At 44.3% G+C, this 26,216-nt stretch overlaps 1 protein-coding gene across 1 annotated transcript in view; it reads left to right on the top strand.

The window, feature by feature from the left end:
• The window catches only part of LOC135526027 (frizzled-3-like), a 32,785-nt gene extending 7,061 nt beyond the window's left edge, over positions 1 to 25,724 (top strand). Inside the window, exons 2-9 of the mRNA XM_064954048.1 lie at positions 17,337 to 17,533; positions 17,805 to 18,270; positions 18,506 to 18,805; positions 18,955 to 19,206; positions 22,212 to 22,360; positions 23,057 to 23,168; positions 23,294 to 23,481; positions 23,797 to 25,724. Of these exons, the coding sequence (XP_064810120.1) occupies positions 17,337 to 17,533; positions 17,805 to 18,270; positions 18,506 to 18,805; positions 18,955 to 19,206; positions 22,212 to 22,360; positions 23,057 to 23,168; positions 23,294 to 23,481; positions 23,797 to 24,022 (1,890 nt within the window). The 3' untranslated portion in view covers positions 24,023 to 25,724. The remainder of the gene's footprint in view (positions 1 to 17,336; positions 17,534 to 17,804; positions 18,271 to 18,505; positions 18,806 to 18,954; positions 19,207 to 22,211; positions 22,361 to 23,056; positions 23,169 to 23,293; positions 23,482 to 23,796) is intronic.
• Positions 25,725 to 26,216: the final 492 nt, after the last annotated feature.

Below are 26,216 nucleotides of genomic sequence, written 5' to 3'. Positions count from 1 at the left end.
AATTCCATGACTATCACAGCCTTAGCCCAGATGGCGGTGTGCTGTGACAGGAGCTGTGTGGGTGGTAGTTGTGATTGAGTGGGTCTCTGGGTGTGACTGTGGAAGGGATGGTACTCATTGTACACTGTGATGGCTGTGGTGTATACACACTCAAATGGACAAAACAGGCCACTTCTTTATAGCCATATCTTTCTCGCTCTCCGACCATCTATCCCTACGTAGGAACATGTTTTGATTGCCTCTCCACAGCGGTGTGTGTGTGTGTGCGCGCACATGTGCCCTCTGACCTACAGCAGGATGAGGACCATCAGAAGACTCATTGTCAGATTGGTCTGTTTTCCCCTCATCACCTGTTACCATGGTACCCAGGGAGGAAATGCAGAGTGATGAATGCCAGGAGGGGGGTGAGTGGGTAGAAGAGATGTGATAAGAGGGATAGAGTTGAAGTGAGGAGTGTGGAGTGGAGGGATGGAGAGGAAGGGTAGAAAATGTATTTATGGGAATGCCAGGAATAGATGAGGCAAATAAGGGAGGGTAAGTGGTCATGTGCTGGAATGTCAGGAACTGCTCTTGTCTGATCTGGACTGGGTGAAGGAGGGATGAATGAATGAATAAATCAAATGAATACATGACTTGGAAAGAGGGAGTGTGGGAGAGGGCTGTCTATTATTCCCTCTCTTTTCAGAAAGGAGGAGTGCAGATTAAGGAGAGAACAGTGTTTTGTCCTGCTCTATTCATGGCCAGCTCACTCTTTCTCTGGAACGCGTGAGAGCGGAAGGAGAGGGGTGGCCCATGGACAATAAGGTTAAGGAACGAGAGCAAAAATGATTGGAGAATGGAAATGGTTGATGGAATGGGAGGGAGAAAGAAACTGTGCTGAAGGGTTTGGGTGATAGAGGAAATGAGTGACCGAAAGATGCAACTGTAGGGTATGGATGATGACGAGAAAGAGGAGAGATGGACAGATGAAATGGAGGAGGGGATGTGATGGATGGAGAGCGAGAGAAAGGCGGTATAGAATGGGTGATGGAGAAAGGGCTGACGGTGTTTGACACTGGGCTGCAGGCTGGAATAGAGGTTTATATAACTTCCACAAAATGTCTGAGTAAGACAGACTTTCTTTTTGAAAGGTGAATTGGCCTTTAAAGATGCAGTCCGCAAGTTCTCTGTCCCCTGTGGCAACGAGAGACCACACACAGCCGACCCAAAAACAAAACGCTACAAAAACAACGCTTTTTAGACACTAGTAATTGAACCCGTTTGTCTTCTTGGGTTTTACAGACAGGTACACTCCTCAGTCCTCCAGTAGCGGCAGTAGACATTTTCTAAACAAAAACCAAACGTAGCAGTAATGTGGCTCATTAGTATCTAAATCCAGTAAGCTCTCTGTCAGAGCGGGTGGTCTCTGCTGTAACTCAGACCCCGTGGTCTTAAACCATGTGTGGGTGTGTGTTTGCGTGTGCCTGTGTGTGAGCCCCAGCACCATGTGATTGCGGTCTGTATGTTAGTGCTCAGTTAGTATGTGAAGTGTGAGCTGTCACCATCACCAGAGTGGCATTGGGGCGGTAGCATAGTGGTTAGAGCGTTGGGCCAGTAACCGAAAGGTTGGTGGATCGAATCCCCGAGTTGACAAGATTGAAATCGGTTAACCCACTGTTTCTAGGCCGTCATTGTAAATAAGATTTTGTTCTTAACTGACTTGCTTAGTTAAATAAAGGTAAAAATGTTTTAAATAATAATAATTCAGGCACAGTAAGACCAGTCACCTGACCTGACTACTGGGCCATAGTACAGAGGGATAATCACACTGCTAATGACAGATTTTGGAAGTGAGCTGCTGTGTGTTTGTGTGGGGGACTCTCTGGCAGGGACAGTGCTCGGTCGGACAGAGGATGCAGGTTCTCACACTCCAATCCCTTTGACTCCCTAATCCACAGGGAAAACAGCCATTCTTTTCTTTCACTCCTTCATGTTCTTCTTTAAGCCAGAAACATTATACAGAGTTTTTGCAGAATTGGCAAACTGGCTTTCCTACTGTCACCCTAATCTTCAATGCATACACACACACACACACTGCTCCCTGAGACCCACTTGTGCAGCTTATTATCTGGGGCCAGAAGCCCCACCCTACCTCTTAAGGCGTCAGCATGCTTCAGTTTGGCTCTCGCCTAGCCGTACACTGCTAGTCGAACCGAACTAGTGTGCTCGCATACTCCCTTAAAAGATCTTTGCTTGAAAAATGAGAAAAAAGCAGCAATATTACCATTTGTCCATTTTGAGACGCCATAGCCAGTATACATTTCCTCAGAGTCAGAATTAATCTACACAGTACTAAAATATGAATGCAACAATAATAATAGCCATATTTTTTTTTACTACCGGTCACAAGTTTTAGAACACATACTCATTCAAGGGTTTTTCTTTATTTTTGCTATTTTCTACATTGTAGAATAATAGTGAAGACATCAAAACTATGAAATAACACATGGAATCATGTAGTAACCAAAAAAGTGTTAACTTCTCTAGGTTAGGGTGCGGCATTTATAATTTTGGATGAAAAGCATGCCCAAATCAAATGGCCTGCTACTTGGGCCCAGAAGATGTGATATGCATATAACTAGTATATTTGGATAGAAAACACTCTAAAGTTTCCAAAACTGTTAAAATGGTGTCTGAGTATAACAGAACTGATTCGGCAGGTGAAAACCGGAGAGAAATCCATTCAGGAAGTAGTGTTTTTGGGGGCGTTTTGTAGTTTTCTATTCAATGCCATTACAGTATCCATTGACTTAGGACTCAAATTGCAGTTCCTATGCCTTCCAATAGATGTCAACAGTCTTTAGAAATTGTTTCAGGCTTGTATTCTGATAAATGAGGGAGTAAGACCAGTCTGAATGAGTGGACCCTGACGTGTCACAGAGCTTTTTCATGCACAATCCCGAGAGAGTGCCTTAATTGTTTACCTTTTATATTGACGACGTTATTGTCCGGTTGAAATATTATACATCATTTAGGCTAAAAACAACCTGAGGATTGAATATAAACATTGTTTGACATGTTTATATGAACTTTAAGGATACAATTTGGATGTTTTGTCTGCCTGTTTTGACTGCGTTTGAGCCTGTAGATAACTGAAGAAAACACGCAAACAAAACTGAGGTTTTTGGATATAAAGAGACTTTATCGAACAAAAGGAACATTTATTGAGTAAATTAATGTTTTCTGAGTGCAACCATATGAAGATAATCAAAGGTACGGGATCAATTTTATCTCTATTTTTTACTTGTGTAACTCTTTGACTTGGCTGGCTACTGTTTGTAATGATTTGTCTGCTATGTTCTCAAATAATCATAAGGTATGCTTTCGCTGTAAAGCATTTTTAAAATCTGACACTGGTTGGATTAACAAGAAGTTAATCTTTAAAACTATGTCAAATATGTTTTTGTTTTCTGAATTTTTATAATGACTATTTCTGTATTTGAATTTGGTGCTCTGCAATCTCACTGGTTGTTGGCCAGGTGGGACTCACCCTGGAGACGTGAAACAAATCAAAATCTATTTGAGATTCTTCAAATAGCCACCCTTTGCCTTGATGACAGCTTTGCACACTCTTGGAATTATCTCAACCAGCTTTACCTGGAATGTTTTTCCAACAGTCTTGAAGGAGTTCCCACGTATGCTGAGCACTTATTGGTTGCTTTTCCTTCACTCTGCCGTCTGACTCACCCCAAGCCCCCTCAATTTGGTGGAGGTCGGGGGATTGTGGAGGCCAGGTCATCTGATGCAGCACTCAGTCACTCTCCTTCTTGGTAAAATAGCCCTTCTACAGCCTGGAGTTGTGTTGGGTCATTGTCCTGTTGAAAAACAAGTGATAGTCCCACTAAGCTCAAACCAGATGGAATGGCGTATGGCTACAGAATGCTGTGATAGCCATGCTGGTTAAGTGTGCCTTGAATTCTAAATAAATCAGATCCCTATATCTCAGAGCTCTACAGACGACACCTTCAAACTCATGGCTTGGTTTTTGCTCTGATATGCATTGTCAACTTTGGGAGGTTATATAGACCGGTGTGTGTGTTTCTTTCCAAATCATGTCCAATCAATTGAATTTACAACAGGTAGACTCCATTCAAGTTGTAGAAACATCTCAAGGATGATCAATGGAAACAGGATTCCCCTGATCTAAAATTCGAGTCTCATAGCGAAGGGATGAATGCTTATGTAAATACGTTTTTTTTTTTTGTGTGTGTGATATATTTGCAAAGATTTCTACAAACCTGTTTTCACTTTGTCATTATGGGGTATTGTTTGTAGATTGAGGGGGGGGGGGAGTATTTAATACATTTTTGAATAAGGTTGTAATGTAACAAAATTTGGAAAAGGGGAAGGGGGTCTGAATACTTTCCAAACACGGTGTCTATACACAACCTTTCAAAAGTTTGGGTCTCTAAGAAATGTCCTTGTTTTCCATGAAAGCATACATAAAATTATTTGCAAAATTAATTGGAAACACTGACCAGGTTGTAAATAATGTTGTTTTTTAAATTGAAAAAATAATTGTCCTTTTGCTTTTGTCAAAGAATCCTCCACTTGCAGCAATTACAGCCTTGCGGACCTTTGGCATTCTAGTTTTCAATTTGTCGAGGTAATCTGAAGAGATTTCACCCCATGCTTCCTGAAGCACCTCCCAGAAGTTGGATTGGCTTGATGTTTACTTCTTACGTACCATACAGTCAAGCTGACTGTGCTGGTCTCTACATTATAGACAGAATATCAGCTGACAGCTTCTTCCCTAAATAATTATTGCATAGTTTGGTGCTGTGCTTTGGGTCATTGTCCTGTTGTAGGAGGAAATTGGCTCCAATTAAGTGCCATCCACAGGGTATGGCATGGCATTGCAAAATGGAGTGATTTGCCTTCCTTCTTCAAGATCCCTTTTACCCTGTACATATCTCCCACCTTACCACCACCAAAGCACCCCCATACCATCACATTGCCTCCACCATGCTTGACAGATGGTGTCAAGCACTCCTCCAGCATATTTTCATTTTTTCTGCATCTCACAAATGTTGTTCTTTGTGATCCGAACACCTCAAACTTCTATCCATAACATTTTTTCCCCAATCTTCCTCTGTCCAGTGTCTGTTTTTTTGCTACTTTACCGAGAAGGCCAGCATCCCAGAGTCGCCTCTTCACTGTTGAGACTGGTGTTTTGCGGGTACTTTAATGAAGCTGCCAGTTGAGGACTCTGTTGTGCACCGGGGCCTGCCACTCCTCATTCTATTCCGGTTAGAAACAGTTTGCGCTGTTCTGTGAAGGGAGTAGTACACAGCATTGTACGAGATCTTCATTTTCTTGAATATTTCTCACATGGAATAGCCTTAATTTCTCAGAACAAGAATGGACTGAGTTTCAGAAGAAGGGTCTTTGTTTCTGGCCATTTTGAGCCTGTAATCGAACTGACAAATGCTGATGCTCCAGACACTCAATTTGTCTAAAGAGGGCAAGTTTTATTGCTTCTTTAATCAGAACAACAGTTTCCAGCTGTGCTAACATAATTGCAAAATTATTGTCATTTAGCCTTTTTAAAATTATAAACTTGGATGAGCTAACACAAGGTGCCATTGGAACACAGGAGTGATGGTTGCTGATAATGGACTTCTGTACGCCTATGGAGATATTCCATAAAATAATCTCCTGTTTCCAGCTACAATAGTAATTTATATCACTAACAATGTCTACACCGTACATTATTTCTGATCAAACAGCTTGGAAAATTCCAGAAGATGTCATGGCTTTAGAAGCTTCTCATTTGAGGCAATTGGAAGTGTTCCTGTGGATGTATTTCAAGGCCTACCTTCAAACACAATGCCTCTTTGCTTGACATCATGAGAAAATCAAAAGAAATCAGCCAAGACCTCAGAAAATAAATTGTAGACCTCCACAAGTCTGGTTCATCCAAGTACGCAAGTATAAACACCATGGAACCAAGGAGACTCGTTCTCCTAGAGATGAACGTACTTTGGTGCAAATCAATCCCAGATCAACAGCAAAGGGCCGTGTGAAGATGCTGGAGGAAACGGGTACAAAAGTATCTATTTCCACAGTAAAACGAGTCCTATATTGACATAACCTGAAAGTCCATTCAGAAAGGAAGAAGCCACTGCTCCAAAACCGCCATTAAAAAAAGCCAGACTACGGTTTGCAACTGCACATGTGGACAAAGATTGTACTTTTTGGAGAAATGGTCTGATGAAACAAAAATAGAACTGTTTGGTCATAATGACCATCGTTATGCTTGGAGGAAAAAGGGTTAGGCTTGCAAGCTGAAGAACACCATTCCAACCATGATGCACTGGGGTGTCAGCTTCATGTTGTGGGGATGCTTTTCTGCAGAAGGGACTGGTGCACTTCACAAAACAGATGGCACCATGAGGTAGGAAAAGGATGTGGATATGTTGAAGCAACATCTCAAGACATCACTCAGGAAGTTAAAGCTTGGTCGCAAATGGGTCTTCCAACTGGACAATGACTCCAAGCATACTTCCAAAGTTGTAGCAAAATGGCTTAAGGACAACGAAGTTGAGGTATTGGAGTGGCCATCACAACGCCCTGACCTCAATACTATAGAAAAGTTGTGGGCAGAACTGAAAAAGCCTGTGCTAGCAAGGAGGCCTACAAACCTGACTCAGTTACACCAGCTCTGTTAGGAGGAATGGGGCAAAATTCACCCAACTTATTGTGGGAAGCTTGTGGAAGGCTACCTGCAACGATTGACCCAAGTTGAACAATTTAAAGGCAATGCTACCAAATACTAATTGAGTGTGTGTGTGTAAACTTCTTACCCACTGGGAATGTGATGATAAAAATTAAAGTTGAAATAAATCATTCTCTCTCCTATTTTTCTGACTTTTCACATTCATAAAATAAAGTGGTGATCCTAACTGACCTAAGACTGGGAGTTTTTACTCTGATTAAATGTCAGGAATTGTGAAAAACTGAGTTTAAATGTATTTGGCTAAGGTGTATGTAAACTTCAGACAAACACACAGTGGGAAGAACAAGTATGTGAACCCTGTGTAAATAGCTGGATTTCTATATATATTGGTCATGAAATTTGGTCTGATCTTCATCTAGGTCACAACAATAGACAGTCTGCTTCAACTACAAACGATTTTACGTTTTCATGTCTTTATTGAACACCGTGTAAACATTCACAGTACAAGTATGTGAACATTTTTAATTTAATTTAACTGGTTGACCCTACTTTGGCAGCAATAACCTCAACCAAACCTGTTCTGTAGTTGCGGATCGGACCTGCCCAATGGTCAGTAGGAATTTTGGACCATTCCTCTTTACAAAACTGTTTCAGTTAAGCAATATTCTTGGGATGTCTGGTGTGAACGGCTTTCTTGAGGTCATGCCACAGCATCTCAATCAGGTTGAGGTCAGGATTCTGACTGGGCCACTCAAGAAGGTGTATTCTCTTCTGTTGAAGCCATTCTGTTTTTGATTTACCTCTGTGTTTTGGGTCGTTGTCCTGTTGCATCAACCAACTTCTGTTGAGCTTCAATTGGTGGACAGATGGCCTAACATTCTCCTGCAAAATGTCTTGATAAAGACATTTATCTTGGGGCGACAGGTGGTGTAGTGGTTAGTGTTGGGCCAGTAACCGAAAGGTTGCTCGATTGAATCCTAGAGCTGACTTCTGTCGTTCTGCCCCTGAACATGGAAGTTAACCCACTGTTCATAGGCCGTCATTGTAAATAAGAATTTGTTCTTAATTGATTTGCCTATTTAGGTTAAATAAAATAAAAAAGTTTAAAATACACTTTCATTTTTCGTTTGACGATAGCAAGCTGTCCAGGCCCTGAGGTAGCAAAGCAGCCCCAAACCATGATGCTCCCTCCACCATACTTTACAGTTGGGATGAGGTTTTGATGTTGGTGTGCCGTACTTTTTTTTTTTTCTCTTTTTGTGTGTTCCTTCCAAACAACTCCACTGTAGTGTCATCTGTCCACATAATATTTTGCCAGTAACGCTGTGGAACGTTTGCAAACTTCAGTGCAGCAATGTTTTTTTTGGACAGCAGTGGCTTCTTCCGTGGAACACCATTCTTGTTTAGTGTTTTACATATCGTAGACTGGTCAACAGATGTTAGCATGTTCCAGAGATTTCTGTAAGTCTTTAGCTAACACTCTAGGATTCTTCTTTACCTCATTTAGCATTCTGCGCTGTGCTCTTGCAATCATCTTTGCAGGACGACCACTCCTAGGGAGAGTAGCAACAGTGCTGAACTTTCTCCATTTATAGACTATTTGTCTTACCACGGACTTGAACATCAGGGCTTTTAGAGATACTTCTGTAACATTTTCCAGCTTTATACATTTCTTAATCTTAGGTCTTCTGAGATCTCTTTTGTTCGAGGCATGGTTGACATCAGGTAATGCTTCTTGTGAATAGCAAACTCAAATTTTGTGAGTTGTTATAGGGAAAGGCAGCTCTAACCAACATCTCCAATCTCTTCTCATTGATTGGCCTCCAGGTTAGCTGACTCCAATTAGCTTTTTGGAGAAGTAATTAGACTAGAGGTTCACATACTTTTTCCAACCTACACTGTGACTGTTTAAATAATCTATTCAATATAGACAAGAAATTCTATAATTTGTGCATTATTAGTTTAAGCACACTTTGTCTATTGTTGTGATTTAGATGAAGATAAGATCAAATTTGATGACCAATTTATGCAGAAATTCAGGTAATTCCAAAGGGTTCACTTACTTTCTTGTATACACATACATACACACACACACCTCTTTGTTTGTTGTACTTTTACCCCTTTTTTCTCCCCAATTGGTTGTTAGTCTTGTCCCATCGCTCCCCTACGGACTCGAGAGCCATGCTTCCTCTGGAACACAACCCTGCCAAGCCGCACTGCTTCTTGATACACTACTCCCTTAACCCGGAAGCCAGCCGCACCAATGTGTCGGCGGAAACACCGTTCAGCTGGCGACCGAAGTCAGTTTGCAGGCGCCCGGCCAGCTGCAGGGAGTCGCAAGAGCACAATGTGACAAGGAAATCCCACCCGGGCAAACCCTCACCCAATCCCGACGACGCTGAGTGCGCTGCCTCATGGGTCTCCTGGTCACGACAGGCTGTGACACAGCCTGGGATCGAACCCTTAGACCACTGCGCCACTCGGGAGACCCCCAACATCCAACAATTTAAGATTTTACTGAGTTCTTTCATATAAGGAAATCAATCAATTTAAATAAATTCATTAGACCCTAATCTATGGATTTCACATGACTGGGAATACAGATATACATCTGTTCACAGATACATAGAAAAAAAAATAGGGACGTGGAACAGTAAACCAGTCAGTATCTGGTGTGACCACCATTTGCCTCATGCATCATACATCTCCTTCGCATAGAGTTGATCACGCTGTTAATTGTGGAATGTTGTCCCACTCCTCTTCAATGGCTGTGCTAAGTTGCTGGATATTGGCGGGAACTGGAAAACACTGAAGTACACGTCGATCCAGAGCATCTCACATGCTCAATGGGTGACATGTCTGGTGAGTATGCAGACCGTGGAAAACTGGGACATTTTAATCTTCCAGGAATTATGTACCGATCCTTGCGACATGGGGCTGTGCATTATCATGCTGAAACATGATGTGATGGTGGTGGCTGAATGGCACAATATTGGGCCTCTGGATCTCATCACGGTATCTCTGTGCATTCAAATTGCCATCAGTAAAATGCAATTGCGTTTGTTGTCCATAGCTTATGACTTCCCATATCATAACCCCGCCACCACCATGGGACACTCTGTTTACAACATTGACATCGGCAAACCGTTAGCCCATACAACGCCATACACGTTGTCGGCCATCTGCCCAGTACAGTTGAAACTGGGATTCATCCGTAAAGAGCACACTTCTCCAGCTTGCCAGTGCTCATTGAAGGTGAGCATTTTCCCACAGAAGTCGGTTACGACGTTGAACTGCAGTCAGGTCAAGACCCTGGTGAGGATGACTAGCACACAGATGAGCTTCCCTTACATGGTTTCTGCAGACAGTTTGTGCAGAAATTCTTCAGTTGTGCAAACCCACAATTTCATCAGTTGTCCGGGTGGCTGGTCTGACAATCCCGCTGGTGAAGAAACCGGATGTGGAGGTCCTAGGCTGGCGTGGTGACACGTGGTCTGCGGTTGTGAGGCCAGTTGGATGTACTGCCAAATTCTCAATTGATGTTGGAGGTGGCTTATGGTAGAGAAATGAACATTCAATTATCTGCCAGGCATTCCTGCACTCAGCATGCCAATTGCACACTCCGTCAACTTGAGACATCTGTGGCATTGTGTTGTGACACAACTGCACATTTTGAGGCCTTTTATTGCCCCCAGCAAAGGGGCACCTGTAAGGATCATGCTGTTTTATCAGCTTCTTGATATGCCACACCTGTCAGGTGGATGGATTACCTTGGAAAAGGAGCAATGCTCACTAACAGGGATGTAAACATATTTTTGCCCAGAAATTAAGAGACCCTTTTTTTGTGCAAAATTTCTGGAATCTTTTATTTCAGCTCATGAAACATGGGACCAGCACTTTACATGTTGCGTTTATTTTTGTTCACAGAATAATCATGTCATTGCTTTTGATGTTTTTGCCAAGTTAGTTGTGCAATTTTACATCTGTTTGGTGCAATATTTCTCAATAAAATAAGTTGAATGAAAAGGACTCATCTCTCGTTCAATGACAACGAATTTATTGACGTTTCCCTACTGTTGACCAATCACCGACGAAGGGGCGTAGACTTCAGCCCCGAACTTCAGCTTGTCTCCGGGAAAAATGCCCAAACAGCCAAAAAAAACCTTACCCAAGTCTAAAACAAACAAAAACGTCACAGAATGTTGTCTTAATATATACACAAACTCTTACGAACTGTTTTGGATGGGAAGCAAGCAGACGTCTTTACAACTACCTGGGGAGGAGGGAGAGCAGGAAAGAGAGCAGATGACTGAAGGTTTATAAGAAGGGAAAGCTGTAAGACAGATGAGTAAAATTCAACAGTGTGAGGGAGAGCTATATTTCTGTCTTGAACTTAGACATATTTCATGTTAGATTATCTATCTTGTGTCTTCTGTATATGTCACATCCATGTAACAATAAAGATGTCTTAAAATAAAGGGATTTATCATTTTGGGGGTAAACCGGTTTCAGAATACTCAACCCATCATAATCCCCTTTTTAGAGCTGGAATGGAACAAAAGCCTGCACACCCTGTAGCGCTCTCCTGGACCGTGGCCAGGGATGGCCACCCCTGCTCTAAAGTGTTCCCCACCGTCCCTAATCCAAAGGGTTGTGCAATCGCCCAAGGCTTGTTTTAGGGGCCTTGGCTTTTGAAGTGCTCTTTGACTGTAACAGCAGAACAAAAAAGTGCCACACAAATAAAAACCCAACTCGACATGAATAGAGGTTTGATCGCCATTCTTATCCACCTCCTTTGACGGCACAATCAAACCACTTAATGTCAATGTTCTCGGGCAAGTCAGCCTCTCAGATCCTATTAGACTAACTGGGCCACGTCAGATGGAGGAAAACATATCACTGGAGGAGAGGGGGAAAGGGGGCCAGCCACCATGCAAGCACAAACTCACAGGGGTAAAAGAGACCACCACAGTGCACACACACACACAAAGTGGTTGAGGGAGAAACTGGTCACACACACAGCATGAGAACACACTCATGCAGAAATAGGCCACTCAGCTGGCCGGTGTAACACAGTCGTGCAGAACGAGCTGTGCTGGATACTGCTGCCCCAGGCTCCTGTTAGGCCATGGCACTCAATAGGAATGGAGAGTGTGTGCTTGGATGCATTTGTGTGTGCACAGTATATCACAGTGAAGGCCATTTCAAAGTGAGGCGCTTTCTCCTTCAGCTGCTCTGATAGGTAGAGCAGGATAAGACCAGCTGAACCCTCTGACACACACACACACACACACACACACACAAATGCCTATGCTTATACACACACTCACCATCTAGAGGTGTCTGTTTGTGGTGCCAACATGCTCAGCTGTGAGCTTCGACTGTAAACCCAAGCTCACACGCTCTAACTCACACACACACACTCACACACACACTTGCATTTACGCATTAACAAGAGCTCACCATATGACATTAACTGTTTCTGTGTGTGGTTCAGTCAGTGAGGTTGTTGTGATGGTGTGTGCTGGGGTGTGCTGTTACTGTCTTAAACATGTCTGGGAACTCATGCGTCGCTGCACCCATTTGTGGGTGGGACTTCTTTTCTGGCGTAAAGATCTTGAGTGCACCAATCGAGAACGATCAAAACAGACTCCAAATAGGACAGGGAGGCCAACGCGCGCACACACGGGTGGGAAGTGCTCTAAGTGCAGTGTTTTATTCCTCTAAATTTGTCTCGATTCATTACCGTCACATACTGCCTGAGCAATACTCGTCGCTTCACAACCCACTAGCCTGAACAACTGGCCTCCTTTAGGCAATACAGTTACAATGGACAAGGATTGGTATGAAATATGTAAATGTGATAAGTATTCAGACCCTTTACTCAGTACTTTGTTGAAGCACCTTTTGCCAGTGATTACAGCCTTGAATTGTCTTGGGTGTGATGCTACAAACTTGGCACACCTGTATTTTTGGAGTTTTCCAATTAGTTCTCTGCAGATGCTCTCAAGCTCTGTCAGGTTGGAAGGGGAGCGTCGCTGCACAGCTATTTTCAGGTCTCCAGAGATGTCCGGGCTCTGGCTGGGCCACCAAGGACATTCAGAGACTTGTCCCGAAGCCACTCCTGCATTGTCTTGGCTGTGTGCTTAGGGTCGTTGTCCTGTTGGAAGGTGAACCTTCACCCCAGTCTGAGGTCCAGAGCGCTCTGGAGCAGGTTTTCATCAAGGATCTGTCTACTTTGCTTCGTTAATCTTTCCCTCAATCCTGACTAGTCTCCTAGTCCCTTCCTCTGAAAAACATTGCGATAGCATGACGCTGCCACCACAATGCTTCACCGTAGGGATGGTGCCAGGTTTCCTCCAGATGTGATGCTTGGCATTCAGGCCAAAGAGCTCAATCTTGGTTTCATCAGAGCAGAGAATCTTGTTTCTCATGGTCTGACAGTCCTTAAGGTGCCTTTTGGCAAACTCCAAGTGGGCTGTCGTGCCTTTTACTGAGGAGTGGCATCTGTCTGGCCACTCTACCATAAAAGGCCTGATTGGTGGAGTGCTGCAGAGATGGTTGTCTTTCTGAAATGTTCTCCCATTTCCACAGAGGAGCTATGGAGCTCTGTCAGAGTGACCATCGAGTTCTTGGTCACCTCCCTGACCAAGACCTTTCGCCCCCGATTGCTCAGATTGGTCGGGCGGCCAGCTTTAGGAAGAGTCCTGGTCGTTCCACTTCTTCCATTTTTAAGAATGATGCGAGGCCACTGTGTTCTTGGGGACCTTCACTGCTGCAGACATTTTTGCATACCCTTCCCCAGATCTGTGCCTCGACAGAATCCTGTCTCAGAGCCCTACCGACAGTTCCTTCAACCTCATGGCTTGGTTTTTGCTCTGACATGCGCTGTCAACTGTGGGACGTTATATAGACAGGAGTGCCTTTCCAAATCATGTCCAATCAATTGAATTTACCACAGGTGGACTCCCAAGTTGTAGAAACATCTCAAGGATGATCAGTGGAAACAGGTTGCTCCTGAGCTCAATTTCGAGTCTCATAACAAAGGGTCTGAATACTTATGTAAATAAAATATTTCTGTTTTTAAATGTACATAAATGTCTAAACCTGTTTTCGCTTTGTCGTTATGGGGTATTGCTTGTAGATTGAAGAGGGAAATATTTTAATACATTTTTTAATAAGGCTGTAACGTAACAAAATGAGGAAAGAGAATGATGGGGACAGTGTTCTTATGCTTCCCTGTATTTTTTTCTCTGTTATTGCGATGTCTCTCTCTCTCTGTTATCCGGCAAGTCACTGTTTACCCTCACTCTGCGCACATATATATATATATACACACACACACACACACACACACACACCAGGATTCCTGTCATGAAAATGTGGCACTGGACATTTGACCGGCAGCATTTTAATTCATATTCATTGGGGCTTCCACCCACTCAGAATGACAGAAAATCACATGTGGATGATGGTAATTCATCTTAACAGAGGATGCAACGATGTGTGTCCTCACTGCAGACTTTGAAGATGCTAGAATAACTGTCTGCATTTTCCTTTTCGTCAGCCAACAAGATGAGTAACAGCAAAATCACTAGCCCAAGCACAGTGGCCCTCGGTGCCATTTAAGATGAGGAAGAGCATGGCCTTATTTCTATTACGGAATATTGGATGACTGTGCAAATCATTTTCCATTCACCCAGCTCATTGTAACATCCATAGGTTTAGGCTACTACATGATACGCAAATGTTCCCTGTACCCAGCATGAGGTTGCTACAACCTAGCCAATGAATGAAAGTTTACAACGTAGGTGCACAGGTCAAGAAAATGTATTAGAGTAATCAAGGTGACAGACAGTGACACATTCAATATCGCCTTGCACACTATTGCCTGCATCTAGTTGATATAGAGTGTAATTATTAGTCCAACAGTTGCAAATGAGAGCTTCTACTGTGCAAATTCAGTTACACTAGTGGACACATGCTCGTTGAACATCTCATTACAAAATCATGGTCATTTTATTGAGTTCTCCCCTTTTGCTGCCCTTTGCCACCCAGATTTGTCCGTCGGACTGCCAGATAAAAATACACATTTCCACTGCTCCAGAGTCCAATGGCGGCGAGCTGCACACCACTCCAGCCGACTCTTGGCATTGCGCAGGGTGATCTTAGGCTTGTGTGTGGCTGCTCAGCCATGGAAACCCACTTCAGCTCCTGATGAACAGTTATTGTGCTGACATTGCTTCCAGAGGCAGTTTGGAACTCTGTGGTGAGTATTGCAATCAAGGACGCACGATTTTTACGCGCTACACACTTCAGCACTCGACGGTCCCATTCTGTGAGCTTCTGTGGCCTACCACTTCGCGGCTGAGCCGTTGTTACTTTAAAGCGTTTCCACTTCACAATTACAGTTGACCGGGGCAGCTCTAGTAGGGCAGAAATTTGATGAACTGACTTGTTGTAAAGGTGGCATCCTATGAAGGTGGAGATTGCATGGCTGTGTGCTCTATTTTTATACACCTCTCAGCAGCAGGGGTGGCTGAAATAGCCGAATCCACTAATTTGAAGGGGTGTCCACATACTTGTTTCATTCCGTATGCTTCCGTTATAAGAAACGTTGTTCTACAGAATCGGCAGAATGAATACACCCCTGATCACACACAAACAATATTTGGTGTTTGCCACTCGAACTGCCAAAATTGGGTGCACTGCCTTTCCTTCTGACTGTACGCAATGCAATTATTTTTTTAAACAATCCACAAAATCAAAAAAAGGCTAGGGGAAGCTAATAATTCTCTGTGGTCAAATCATGCTTTAGTAGCATATTTTGTATGATTTCTGTGTAGACAGGTATAGGCTAATTCGGCTATCATTTTGACAATTTACTTATGTAAAGCTTAGCTTTCCCTAGCCTTATGGATGTGCTGCCTAAGTCAATCTACTATCCTCCATTGTAGAAAAGTTGACCTTCTATTGGTCAGCGGGTCAAGGAAAAAATATCCCAAACAAACTCTGGGACAGTTGTGGATCCCAGATAGATCCCAAATTCATAGAACCAGTAGGCTACATAAAAACACATTTAAAAAGCTATGAATCTGATGCAACAGATCAGAACTTTTAGCTTAATGTTAATAAACTATTTGTTTCTTAACGTTATTAGGCAGTATGCTACGTGTGAATGTGCCTTTTTGCTACTGGACACTGAAGGAAAGTTGATAACCAATAGAAGCTGAGAGAGAGGCTACTGGTTTCAATGGCATGTGGAAGTCTTTTATAAAATATTTGCCTCCGGATATGGTCGGACTTTGAAGCAACTTAAAACATGCCTCGTATAGTAAAATGTTCAGGTTTCAAACAATTAAGTAGCTACGGTATATGTTTTCAAAATGCATTCTGCCTCCAGCTCATTGCAAATTGGTGTGTGACGTACTGATGAAGCCTTCCTTCCATTGCCTATGCGTGTGAATGGGAAGCGCGCTTCAATTACCAGTTGAGAAATGGAAATTGGAGCCCTTTTTAAATAAAAAAAACAGTGTGGCCCAAAAAACAGTTAACACACAATTGCATTAAGAATTTTTGCTCAATGATTTGGCTTCTCCCCAGACAATTTTCTGTTTTTCTATTTATTTTAACAGCCAGCATCCGGCTATTATCGGCTAATGGTAACCTTAACACACACAAACACGTGCCTGCTCTTATTGTACAAATTGCACACACAGACAGATGTTGTTTTGACATGCCCTCTGTGTGTATCTGTGTGTTAGATGTATGAACTCTTATATGAGGTGACATTTAGACCGTCTAAAGCCCTCACACTGATCTCCTGACTATTAGTCAAACGCAAGGAAATCCCCTCTGTGTGCTTCGGTCTCACTGATTTTGTTTCGCTGATGGTGACTTTACCGTCTGTATACGAGAGGTGTGTGTGTGTGTGTGCCATTTTTTATTTGAGCCCTGACATGCCTAAGGAACAGCACTAATCCCTTTTCACAGCGTTAAAGTGATAGACAGAGCAAATGAGTGGGATTTTGTGTTTTGCATTCAGCGTGTGTTTTCACAGAAGGCTCATTACACAGATTGCTAGGGCTTGAAGGCAAAAAATGCATGAAGACAAGCTCTATCTAGTTAGCTAGTTGAACAGGAATGGACAAACTCCATCTTTCTAGGCCAGAGTGTCTGCTGGTGTTTCTTCTTCAAACCAGGATTGTTGTCTGTGTGTGTCCGGACTGTGCTCTGATGTGATGGCTTTCTGTGAATATATCATATCCTGGCCTAAATATTGATGGAGCTTCTGACGACAGCTCTCGCTCTCTCTCCTTTGATGGCTATTTAGAAATGAACAGGAATCTCTACATATGTGTTTTTAGGGACTTTTCATAATAGGTAGATATAAGAACGGTCTCAAACTGTTTCCCCTCCACAAACCAAACAGGTATTTCGCCTGTGGGAGGTGTGTGTGTGTGTGAGAAAGATTTACATGTAAGCTGAGCCTCGTCAAGCAGGTTCCCCCTGACCTCAACTGTAGCGTGGGAAACTGGAGCTGTGCCTGTTGGTTTGTGTATTTAGCAATCAGTCTCTCTCTTCCTCCATCCCTCCCTATCCCCCTCTCCTCCCTCAGCCCTTCCACCCCATGGTGAACCTGCAGTGTTCGGAGGACCTGAGGATGTTCCTATGTGCCCTCTACGCTCCAGTCTGTATGGAGTATGGCCGCGTGTCCATGCCCTGCCGAGCCCTGTGCCACCGCGCCAAGAGGGACTGCCACAAACTCATGGAGATGTTCGGTGTGACCTGGCCAGACGAGATAGAGTGTAGCAGGTACTGTTTGGCACCGTCCCAAGGTTGACCTTACAATGAAGATGCAGACCAAAGAATTAACTCTTAAGAGGATCTCTGCCTTTTGATTGACCATTAAGCGCTCACCCTGACCCTACCATAACCATTACCTACTCGCTCAACTATATCCTCTAAAATGAAAGTAAAACGGACTGTCCAGACACCCTCACTGACCAGAGACACCACAATTACTTACCACCACAACCCCAAACACATTTTGTTCATCTTGGCTCTCTCTCCCCCCCCCCCCCAGGTTCCCAGACTGTGACGAGGCCTACCCCCGTACTGTGGACCTGCAAACCAGCGTGGACCCCACAGACATCTCTCCCATCTCCATCCAGAGGGACTACGGTTTCTGGTGCCCCCGCGAGCTCAAGATGGAGCCTGACCTGGGCTACTCGTTCCTGGGCACGCGCGACTGCTCGGCCCCCTGCCCCAACATGTACTTCCAGCGCTCGGAGCTCACCTTCGCCCGCTACTTCATCGGCGTGGTGTCTATCGTGTGTCTCGCGGCAACGCTCTTCACCTTCCTCACGTTTCTCATCGACGTCACGAGGTTCCGCTACCCCGAGCGGCCAATCATCTTCTACGCCATCTGCTACATGATGGTGTCACTGGTCTTCTTTCTGGGCTTCCTATTGGAGGACAGGGTGGCGTGCAATGCGGCGAACCCCGCCCAGTACCGGGCGGCCACCGTCACGCAGGGCTCACACAACAAGGTAGGTGACCCATCTGCTTAGTGATTGATTGATTAAATAATACATTATTTTCTCTGATGTTCATGGCTACTAGTGTACATCAAAAAATGCAGAAATTATGTTCCCGGTACACATGTAAAACATTCTTCAGTCTTCTTCTCTAAGCCCTGTTTTCGTCTCTCTCCCCCCCCCCTCTTCCTCCTTTTCTCTCCTCTCTTTTTCCACTTCTCTTCTCCTCTTTCTCTCTCTCCTCCAGGTGTGCTCTCTGTTCTTTATGGTGCTGTATTTCTTCACCATGGCTGGCAGTGTGTGGTGGGTCATCCTCACCATCACCTGGTTCCTGGCGGCCGTTCCCAAATGGGGCAGCGAGGCCATCGAGAAGAAGGCCCTGCTCTTCCACACCTGCGCTTGGGGCCTGCCAGGCTGCCTCACCGTGGCCCTGCTGGCCCTCAACAAGATTGAGGGCGACGGTGTGAGTGGGGTGTGCTTCGTAGGCCTCTACGACGTCACAGCGCTGCGCTGGTTCCTGCTAGCACCGCTCTGCCTCAACGTGGCGGTGAGCGTTCATTCTATTAATATTTATTTAACTAGCTCCTTAACTGACTAAACAAAGGATAAATAAATGCAATGTGAATAACTGAAGATGGCCCCTTCGACCAATAAGTCATGCTCTAATCTAAACTGTCCCTGTCTATCTGCCTCTAGGTGGGTGTATCTCTGTTACTGGTGGGCATTGTGGCGCTGAACCGTGTGCGTATGGAGATCCCTCTGGAGAAGGAGAACCAGGACAAGCTGGTGAAGTTTATGATCCGTATTGGGGTTTTCTCTGTGCTCTACCTGGTACCTCTGCTCACGGTGATATCCTGCTACCTGTATGAACACAGCAACAGGGGTGTCTGGGAGATCACCTGGGTCCAGGAGCGCTGCAGAGACTACCACATACCCTGTCCCTATCAGGTAGCTGTAGCTGTGTGTGTGTGTGTGCCCGTACTCGCACTGCTCGCTCGCTCACTCACTCTCTCTCTTCTCCCCTAGTTTAGCTCCTATTACCAGTTCCTCTCTGCTTCCCAAGTTCTGTAACGCGCGCACACACACTAACTTTACTCTGCCTAACCCAACTTCACAGTATAAAGTTTCCTCCTCTGACTCCCAACCACTCTGCTTCCTCTTAATTAGTAAGCACTTGCAGTTAGGATGACCACATGTCCCGGATTGTGTGGGCAGTCACACATTTTGTCCCACGTCTTGCAACCAAACAATCATTTTATCAACAAATTAAAACACCAATAATTTAGGGGAAAAAATCTATTTGTGCCGTAATTCAGTCAGACTTCACATTCACTAGCTAGGTTTCCATCCAATTGGCGACAGAGAATTTCATGAGAATATTCTAGAATCCACCAAACTGACTTGTTACAGATAAAAATCAGTGCATGATGTCGTAGTACACGCAATGTACTTTTTCAGTTAAGTTTTCATTTACCGAATAAAAATCAACATTATCTTTCCATCGCATTTTTAACTCTACCGACAGTTTTGTCATGAAAACCTTTGCGTTAAATAGCAAACGTGCTTGCTCTTGGCACGTGCGCTCTAGCCAACAGCTCTATGATAGTACAGTTAAACTAGGCTATATGAGATTATTATGGACAAGGGCGAGAATATTTGTATTTGTCAAACGGCAGTCAAGCATCGATCATCATGTCACCCGAATAAGACCCTCTATTTATTGGAAAGTAGTATCAAGCTTATTACTGTGCACTTTCACCACCCTGTGAAGTTCATCCTAAATGATTTCATCTGTAGCCTAGTAAGTCGTAGTGGGAGGACCACACACCATATCATCACTTGACTTTACTTCGATATGATGGTTATTATATCGATATTTGCCCATAAAGGCGCTTCCACCGTCATTTCTCGCATAATGAATTTCTTCGACATAAACAGATCCCACCATGTCGAACGAACACGTCTGCCAGCGTTTATAAAATTGTACCGAAACTTCCTGATTCTATCACACCTGTTTTGATTTATTTTTTATACGATATGACTTTATTCGCAAAAAAACTGTGGATGGAAACGTGGTTACTGATGAGAATTACGATTCCAACCGGTCTATTTTACATTGCCCTCATCACAAGATCAAAAGGATGTGGGACTGGTGATCAAACACTTCTCCAATCGTTGATGAGCTCTGATATTCTGCGCAGCGCAAGATGAGACGTAGGCCAATAACATTTGTTAAATCCTTTCTGGCTAAATTTCAGCTAAACTTGAAATGGACAGTTAACTACTTACAAAAAGCGTGCTTCTAACAAAGAGCTACAAAAATAGGTTAATAGCCATATTACACTGAAAAGGCTCTCCATGCTTATTAGTAACTCATTCAACATATTTTCTACTGCTTCACTCAATCCCGTTTTAAAAGTCTCCCTTCCTAACTGTTTTACATTCCCTGACACCAACCAGAAATGTTTCCTTGGCCAAATATTCCCAGATTTTCCTAAAACAGCCACACATTTTGTGCAAGGTAAAAGTGTAGGCTAGGTGTGCTTCAATTTGCTCGCTTGGTGCTTGCTTTTTGTTTGTGTGTGTGTGTGGGGTGGGGGTGTGGGGGGGCTGCTGTTTTTATTCATATAGGCTACACTGACCCGCGAATGTCCCGCAAAATCCCATAGTCCTGCATTTTGGTGTTTTACATGTGGTCACCCTATCTGCAGTGTGTGTAGGTTGTTGAGACTTAGCTGGGGGAAGGGAAAGAGGAATGATTGCTTCCTTCTCTCTCTCTTTCTCTCACTGAGGGCTTGTTCAGTCACGCTTAGCTGGCCGTATTGTGTGATGCCTCTGTAATGGTTGTGGGAAGAGACGGGGAAGGGGGGAGGATAAGGTTGTTTTGTCATCGGGCACTAAATGAATAACAGAATGCAACACTTGTGCTCACTCACACTGTCTCTATTGGACACACACCGACCGCACACAGATTACCAGTTGGTGAAAGCCTTTCATCTTCCCGGCCGATATCAATTGAAAGTGGATGTGTATCTGCCTCTGCAATAGAGAGGTTACGTTATTAAAAAAGTTGTGAAGAATGGACATTACAGCTGCAATAGTACTAATAATACTGTTTGTCTCTGTTTCTCTCTCACTCTCAATTCAATTTCAAATGCTTTATTGGCATGATGGAAAATTTTCAGGAAAAGCCTCCCCATGCAGTGAACCCCTTTGTATCTCATAGTCGCTCTGGAATTCCAATTTTGCTCCATGTCACCTGATCGTGCCCAAGGAGGTCCCTGTGTGTGTCTGTTTGTGCAGTCAGTATGTGTGTGTGGCACATTTTGATCGGTGATGCTGTTTATCACCACAAGAGGGAGTTGTGTTTTTAGACGACAGGTAGCAACCCCGTCTGACTCTCTCTCTTACACACACACACACACACACACACACACACACACACACACACACACACTGGGTTGGCATGTCCAGAAGTGATGATTGTCTTTGGGCAGTGAGCAGTGCATTTGCTCTCTGTTAGGTTGAGTAGTTGTTTTGATCTGCCAGTGTTTCTGATCACACACACATACACTGGCCGTGTCCGAATACCCTTACTTGCGTTCTAAATAGTAGGCATTTTGGGTATGTGAAAAAAGTATGTTTTATGGTATGTGCAATATTGAAAATGTAGTATGCTTTAAATGCCAGGATGTGAAACTCATGTTGGCATTCCATCCAGTAGAACTATTAAGGATGAGAATCAGCCGAGGGGACGCGCTGTACCAAAATGAACCCATTGCGTGAATCAACGCAATTGTGTTTTTGATGAGGCAATCTCAGTAGGATGACCCTAATGTGTTGTTTAAAAAAAAAACAGTATGTTTAAAAAGTATGTAGTATTATAAGTACAAGCTAAGCAGTTTTTGTCAATTTTGGGCAAGTCACTCACCCCCCCCCCTCTCTCTGTCTAGGTTGAGCAGACCAGTCACCCAGATCTGACCCTGTTCCTCATTAAGTACATGATGATGCTGGTGGTGGGGATTCCTTCGGTTTTCTGGGTGGGCAGCAAGAAGACCTGCTTCGAATGGGCCAGCTTCCTACAAGGACGCAGACGCAAAGAGTAAGCAGAGAGAGTGTTTGTGTGTGTGTGTCTGAAATTACGATGCCACGAGCAGCACCTCAGATATTGCGATGAGCAAAGTTTAGCCTCTCGTGTCAACGCTCTTAGTTGTTGCGGAAATTGACCCACTATGCTGTTTACTTTGTGCACCTACGTCATATCGCTGGTCCTACCTTAAATGTGTGTATTTCTAATTTCAAGCCGGTAAGTTGTCTACTTAGTAGTGTAGAACCACTCGCTAGAAAATATAAAAATGAACATTTTGAGCAACGTGGATGTGAAAATGTAATTTGGTATAAATTGCATAGGCTTAAAAGCCTTATTCCATCCTAGCACAAACACACGCACACACTTCCCATAACCCGGTCTCCATGGTGATTAGGTTATTTTCTGCACCTGTTTTCCCACCCTCAATTACAGAACATTAACCCCTTCGTCCTCCGCTCGCCCCAACCCTCTCTCCTTCCTTCATCTCTCCATCTCTTCTCTGCATCTCTCCCACCCCTCTGCCTTCCCTCTTTCCCTGCCATCCTTGTGTCACTCACTTTCTCTCCCCGCTCTCTACCATCCCTCCTCTTCTGCCTTGCCCCTCTCCCTCCCTCCCCCTCCACTCACTCCATGTCCTCTGATGCCTCACCCCTCTCACCCACCAACTCCTCTCTCCCTGCACACCTCCCTCCCCCCTCCCTTCTGCAGTAGTGGGGTGAATGAGAGCAGACAGGTGCTCCAGGAGCCAGACTTTGCCCAATCTCTACTGAGAGACCCCCACACCCCCATCATCAGGAAATCACGGGGAACCTCCACCCAGGTAAGACTGGCACCATGACCTTGTCACCTCACATGTTTCTAACCGTAATAATAGTGTTATGTAATATAATATCACCCTAACTAATTCCTGTTTTTAATTCCTAATCCCCCCTCCCCTCCCTCCAGGGCACCTCCACCCACGCCTCTTCCACTCACCTGGCCATTCTGGACGAGCCTGATGACCCTAGACACGTCCCCGACGACCGTGGACCAATCCACTCTCTGGGCCACGCCTCCTCTACCCGCAGCAAGGCTGGCAGCGTGCACAGCAAGACCAGTTACCATGGCAGCCTGCATCGCTCCCGAGATGGACGGTAGGAGAGGGAGAAAAGGAGGGAGGGTTGGCTACAGATGCCACCGTATATATGAGCAGTTTTTACAGTCAAAAATGATTATGTGATAAAACTGGAATCAGGCTTCCCTGTTTTAGATATGGCACCTCAAGAGATCCTATGTCTGTATACAGCTTCTTATCCATCTGTTATATAACTGAGATAAAAGTTCCTGGCTATATAAGACTTCATGAGTTTAGAGAGCATAGCTGACATACCTGCTGGTGTGGGTGCTGTACACAAAGTGCTGAGCTACTGAACTAACCTCTCCTTCCCCTCTCTTTCCTCAACCCCCAGCTACACCCCCTGTAGTTACAGAGGCGGCGAGGAGCAAACAATACCCCCCCACAGCAGCATGCCTCACCTCGACCATCCTCTGTCCACTCACAGCAGCCTCCACCGACTGGAATCCCAATCACGGCACAGTAGCCAGCGTGATCTCGTCGTTGCCTCACCCACCCGTATCACCCACGGGACGAGCGATGGCCGCGTTGCTAATGATGACGATGGAGCCAGCGCCTGACCGGAATCAGGAAATGTCATCACCGCGGAACAGGAAGTTGTAAGTTGTTGACCCGCTCCCCACCTTTGACAGACACATAGGTTCCTCACATTCAGGAGGAGGGGTGTGAGGGGGTGTGGCCTTCAGTTTAACTGACAGATGGATCACTCCTGGACAGCCTTTCACTGAGGTTGCTAATTAGCGAGATGCTAATTGCTAACCCTCAGTCAAGCAGTTGACATTGGACTGGGCTCCCTACGGAGAGACTGGTTACAGAGACAGAGAGCCAGCCCACTATGGATGACGTGGGTTGTGTACAGGGGTTGCAACCAAAATTATTTTCATTCCATTTAACTGTTCCAACCAGCAAAATAAAGTTATGAACTGGTTTGAATCCCCCAAAAAGTATGTTTTATATAGGTCCTTTCTGTTCCTTTTTTAAATCTCCGAATTTTTTATTTTTTAAAAACATTTAACTCGACATTAAATGACTTCGCCAATGAATGGAGCAGCTTGCTATGGAGTGGGCATGCTATGTACATGCATTGGACAGACAAGTGTTGTGTAGTGTACGAGATGAGACTGACATTTTGTGGGTGAGAAGAGTGCTGGGCATGAAGAGCTGGGCATCTTGTTGTTATGACATACATTATCTGAATTAGGCCCACAGAATTATACCTACGGAGGAGCAGCTTCTATGAAGGAACATTGAATGTCTTTGAACTTCAGAGAGTTGGGTTGACTAACGTTGAACCAGAGCTAGCCCTTGACCATGACTCATTTCCATGACATTACACATAATTCCGCCTAGACCAGCGCTAGCTAGCGAACACGCTTGTGTGTGCAGAGCGGCACCAGAGATAAAATGTTTGTTTTTTTTAAATGCATTTTGTAGTTAATAAATCCAATGTGAAACCTGATAACTATCCTTAACTACCATTGAACAAGTTAATCCATTGGTCTCTAATAAAAATATCTGAATCATTTTCAGCTGGCAGGCAGGCAGACACTGGAATACATTTCTGAGTGACAAAGCGAGGGCTTTGCATAGGTGCTTGGTTGCATTTTTTTGTGGGACTGGAAAAAAAATGCCCGGAAAGTAAAAGAACATTATTAACCAGTTCCCATTCTTTTAAAATAACGGTTCTGATCCGGAACAGTATAGATCACTTTTGTTCTCTGTTCTATCCCTCGAAATGTTTAGTTCTTTTACGGTTTTCGGTTCTGTTCCCTGAACTGGTTCCAACCCCTGGTTGTGTGTGTACTCTGATACACACAAAGCGATTAGGAGATGAGCTGTCAATGTCTGTGTTACGGTGCTCTTGTGCTGTGGCTGTGGAACTACTATTATTATTTTTTCTACTGTGAAGATTGGCTGTGAATACTGCTGAAAAGATGAGCGACGAGTATTTGTGTGCATGCAGTGCGGTACATTAAACCACGTTATACTCCCACCAGGTGGAGAAAAAGGAGAGGAGCGTATAAGAGAGGAAGCGAAGGGAGAAGGTGTAGCTTTGAAACAACCCTTAGGCACTCCTGTTTGATTTCATATGGTCATTCCTTCACCTTGCCTTCCGATGGGCTCGGTGGAATTCATACCATATTGCTGCTGGAGTTCATTGGGAATAGTTTCAATTTGGCATTCAGAAAGCTACGGAAGAATGATCGAAAGGGAAGGAGAGGGAGGGAGGGAGGGCGCTCAGTTTGCTGCTGCTCCAGAGCTTTGCAGAGGAATGTGTGGGGGACTTACTAAGGGGGGTGGGATATGTGGGGAGGGGGGGGTGTACATAAAGTCTTTACTACTGACAAGAGGGCTCTGTGAAACGACAGAGGACCTGCTCCCCCAACACTGGAATAAAGGACTACTAGAGGAATACACCGGGGAGGAAAGGAGAGGGGGAAGAAAGAAAAATGTATTATAAGGGAAAGATTGAGCTTTAATCCTGTTTCTCTTCCTTGCGTTCTCTCTTTTTTTTCGTATCTGTCTCTCACTAATGCACATACAACTGTATGTAGTGCTCCCCATCATGGCCTTAATGTTCTCATCACCACGAGGGACTTTTCTCACAACCCCTTAAAATCTCTCAGCCTACCTCACCTCTACCCCCAGCCTTACCTGTGAACACCACACACACCCACCACAATGTACAATAAACCCACCCTTGCCTCTAACCCAGCCTACCTCATCAGTCCAGAGGTAACTTCAACCATGCCT

Source organism: Oncorhynchus masou, chromosome 32 (genome assembly GCF_036934945.1).
Source record: "Oncorhynchus masou masou isolate Uvic2021 chromosome 32, UVic_Omas_1.1, whole genome shotgun sequence".
NCBI lineage: Eukaryota > Metazoa > Chordata > Actinopteri > Salmoniformes > Salmonidae > Oncorhynchus > Oncorhynchus masou.
Note: the sequence above shows the minus strand (reverse complement) of the source record. Positions and strands in the feature narration are given on the sequence as shown.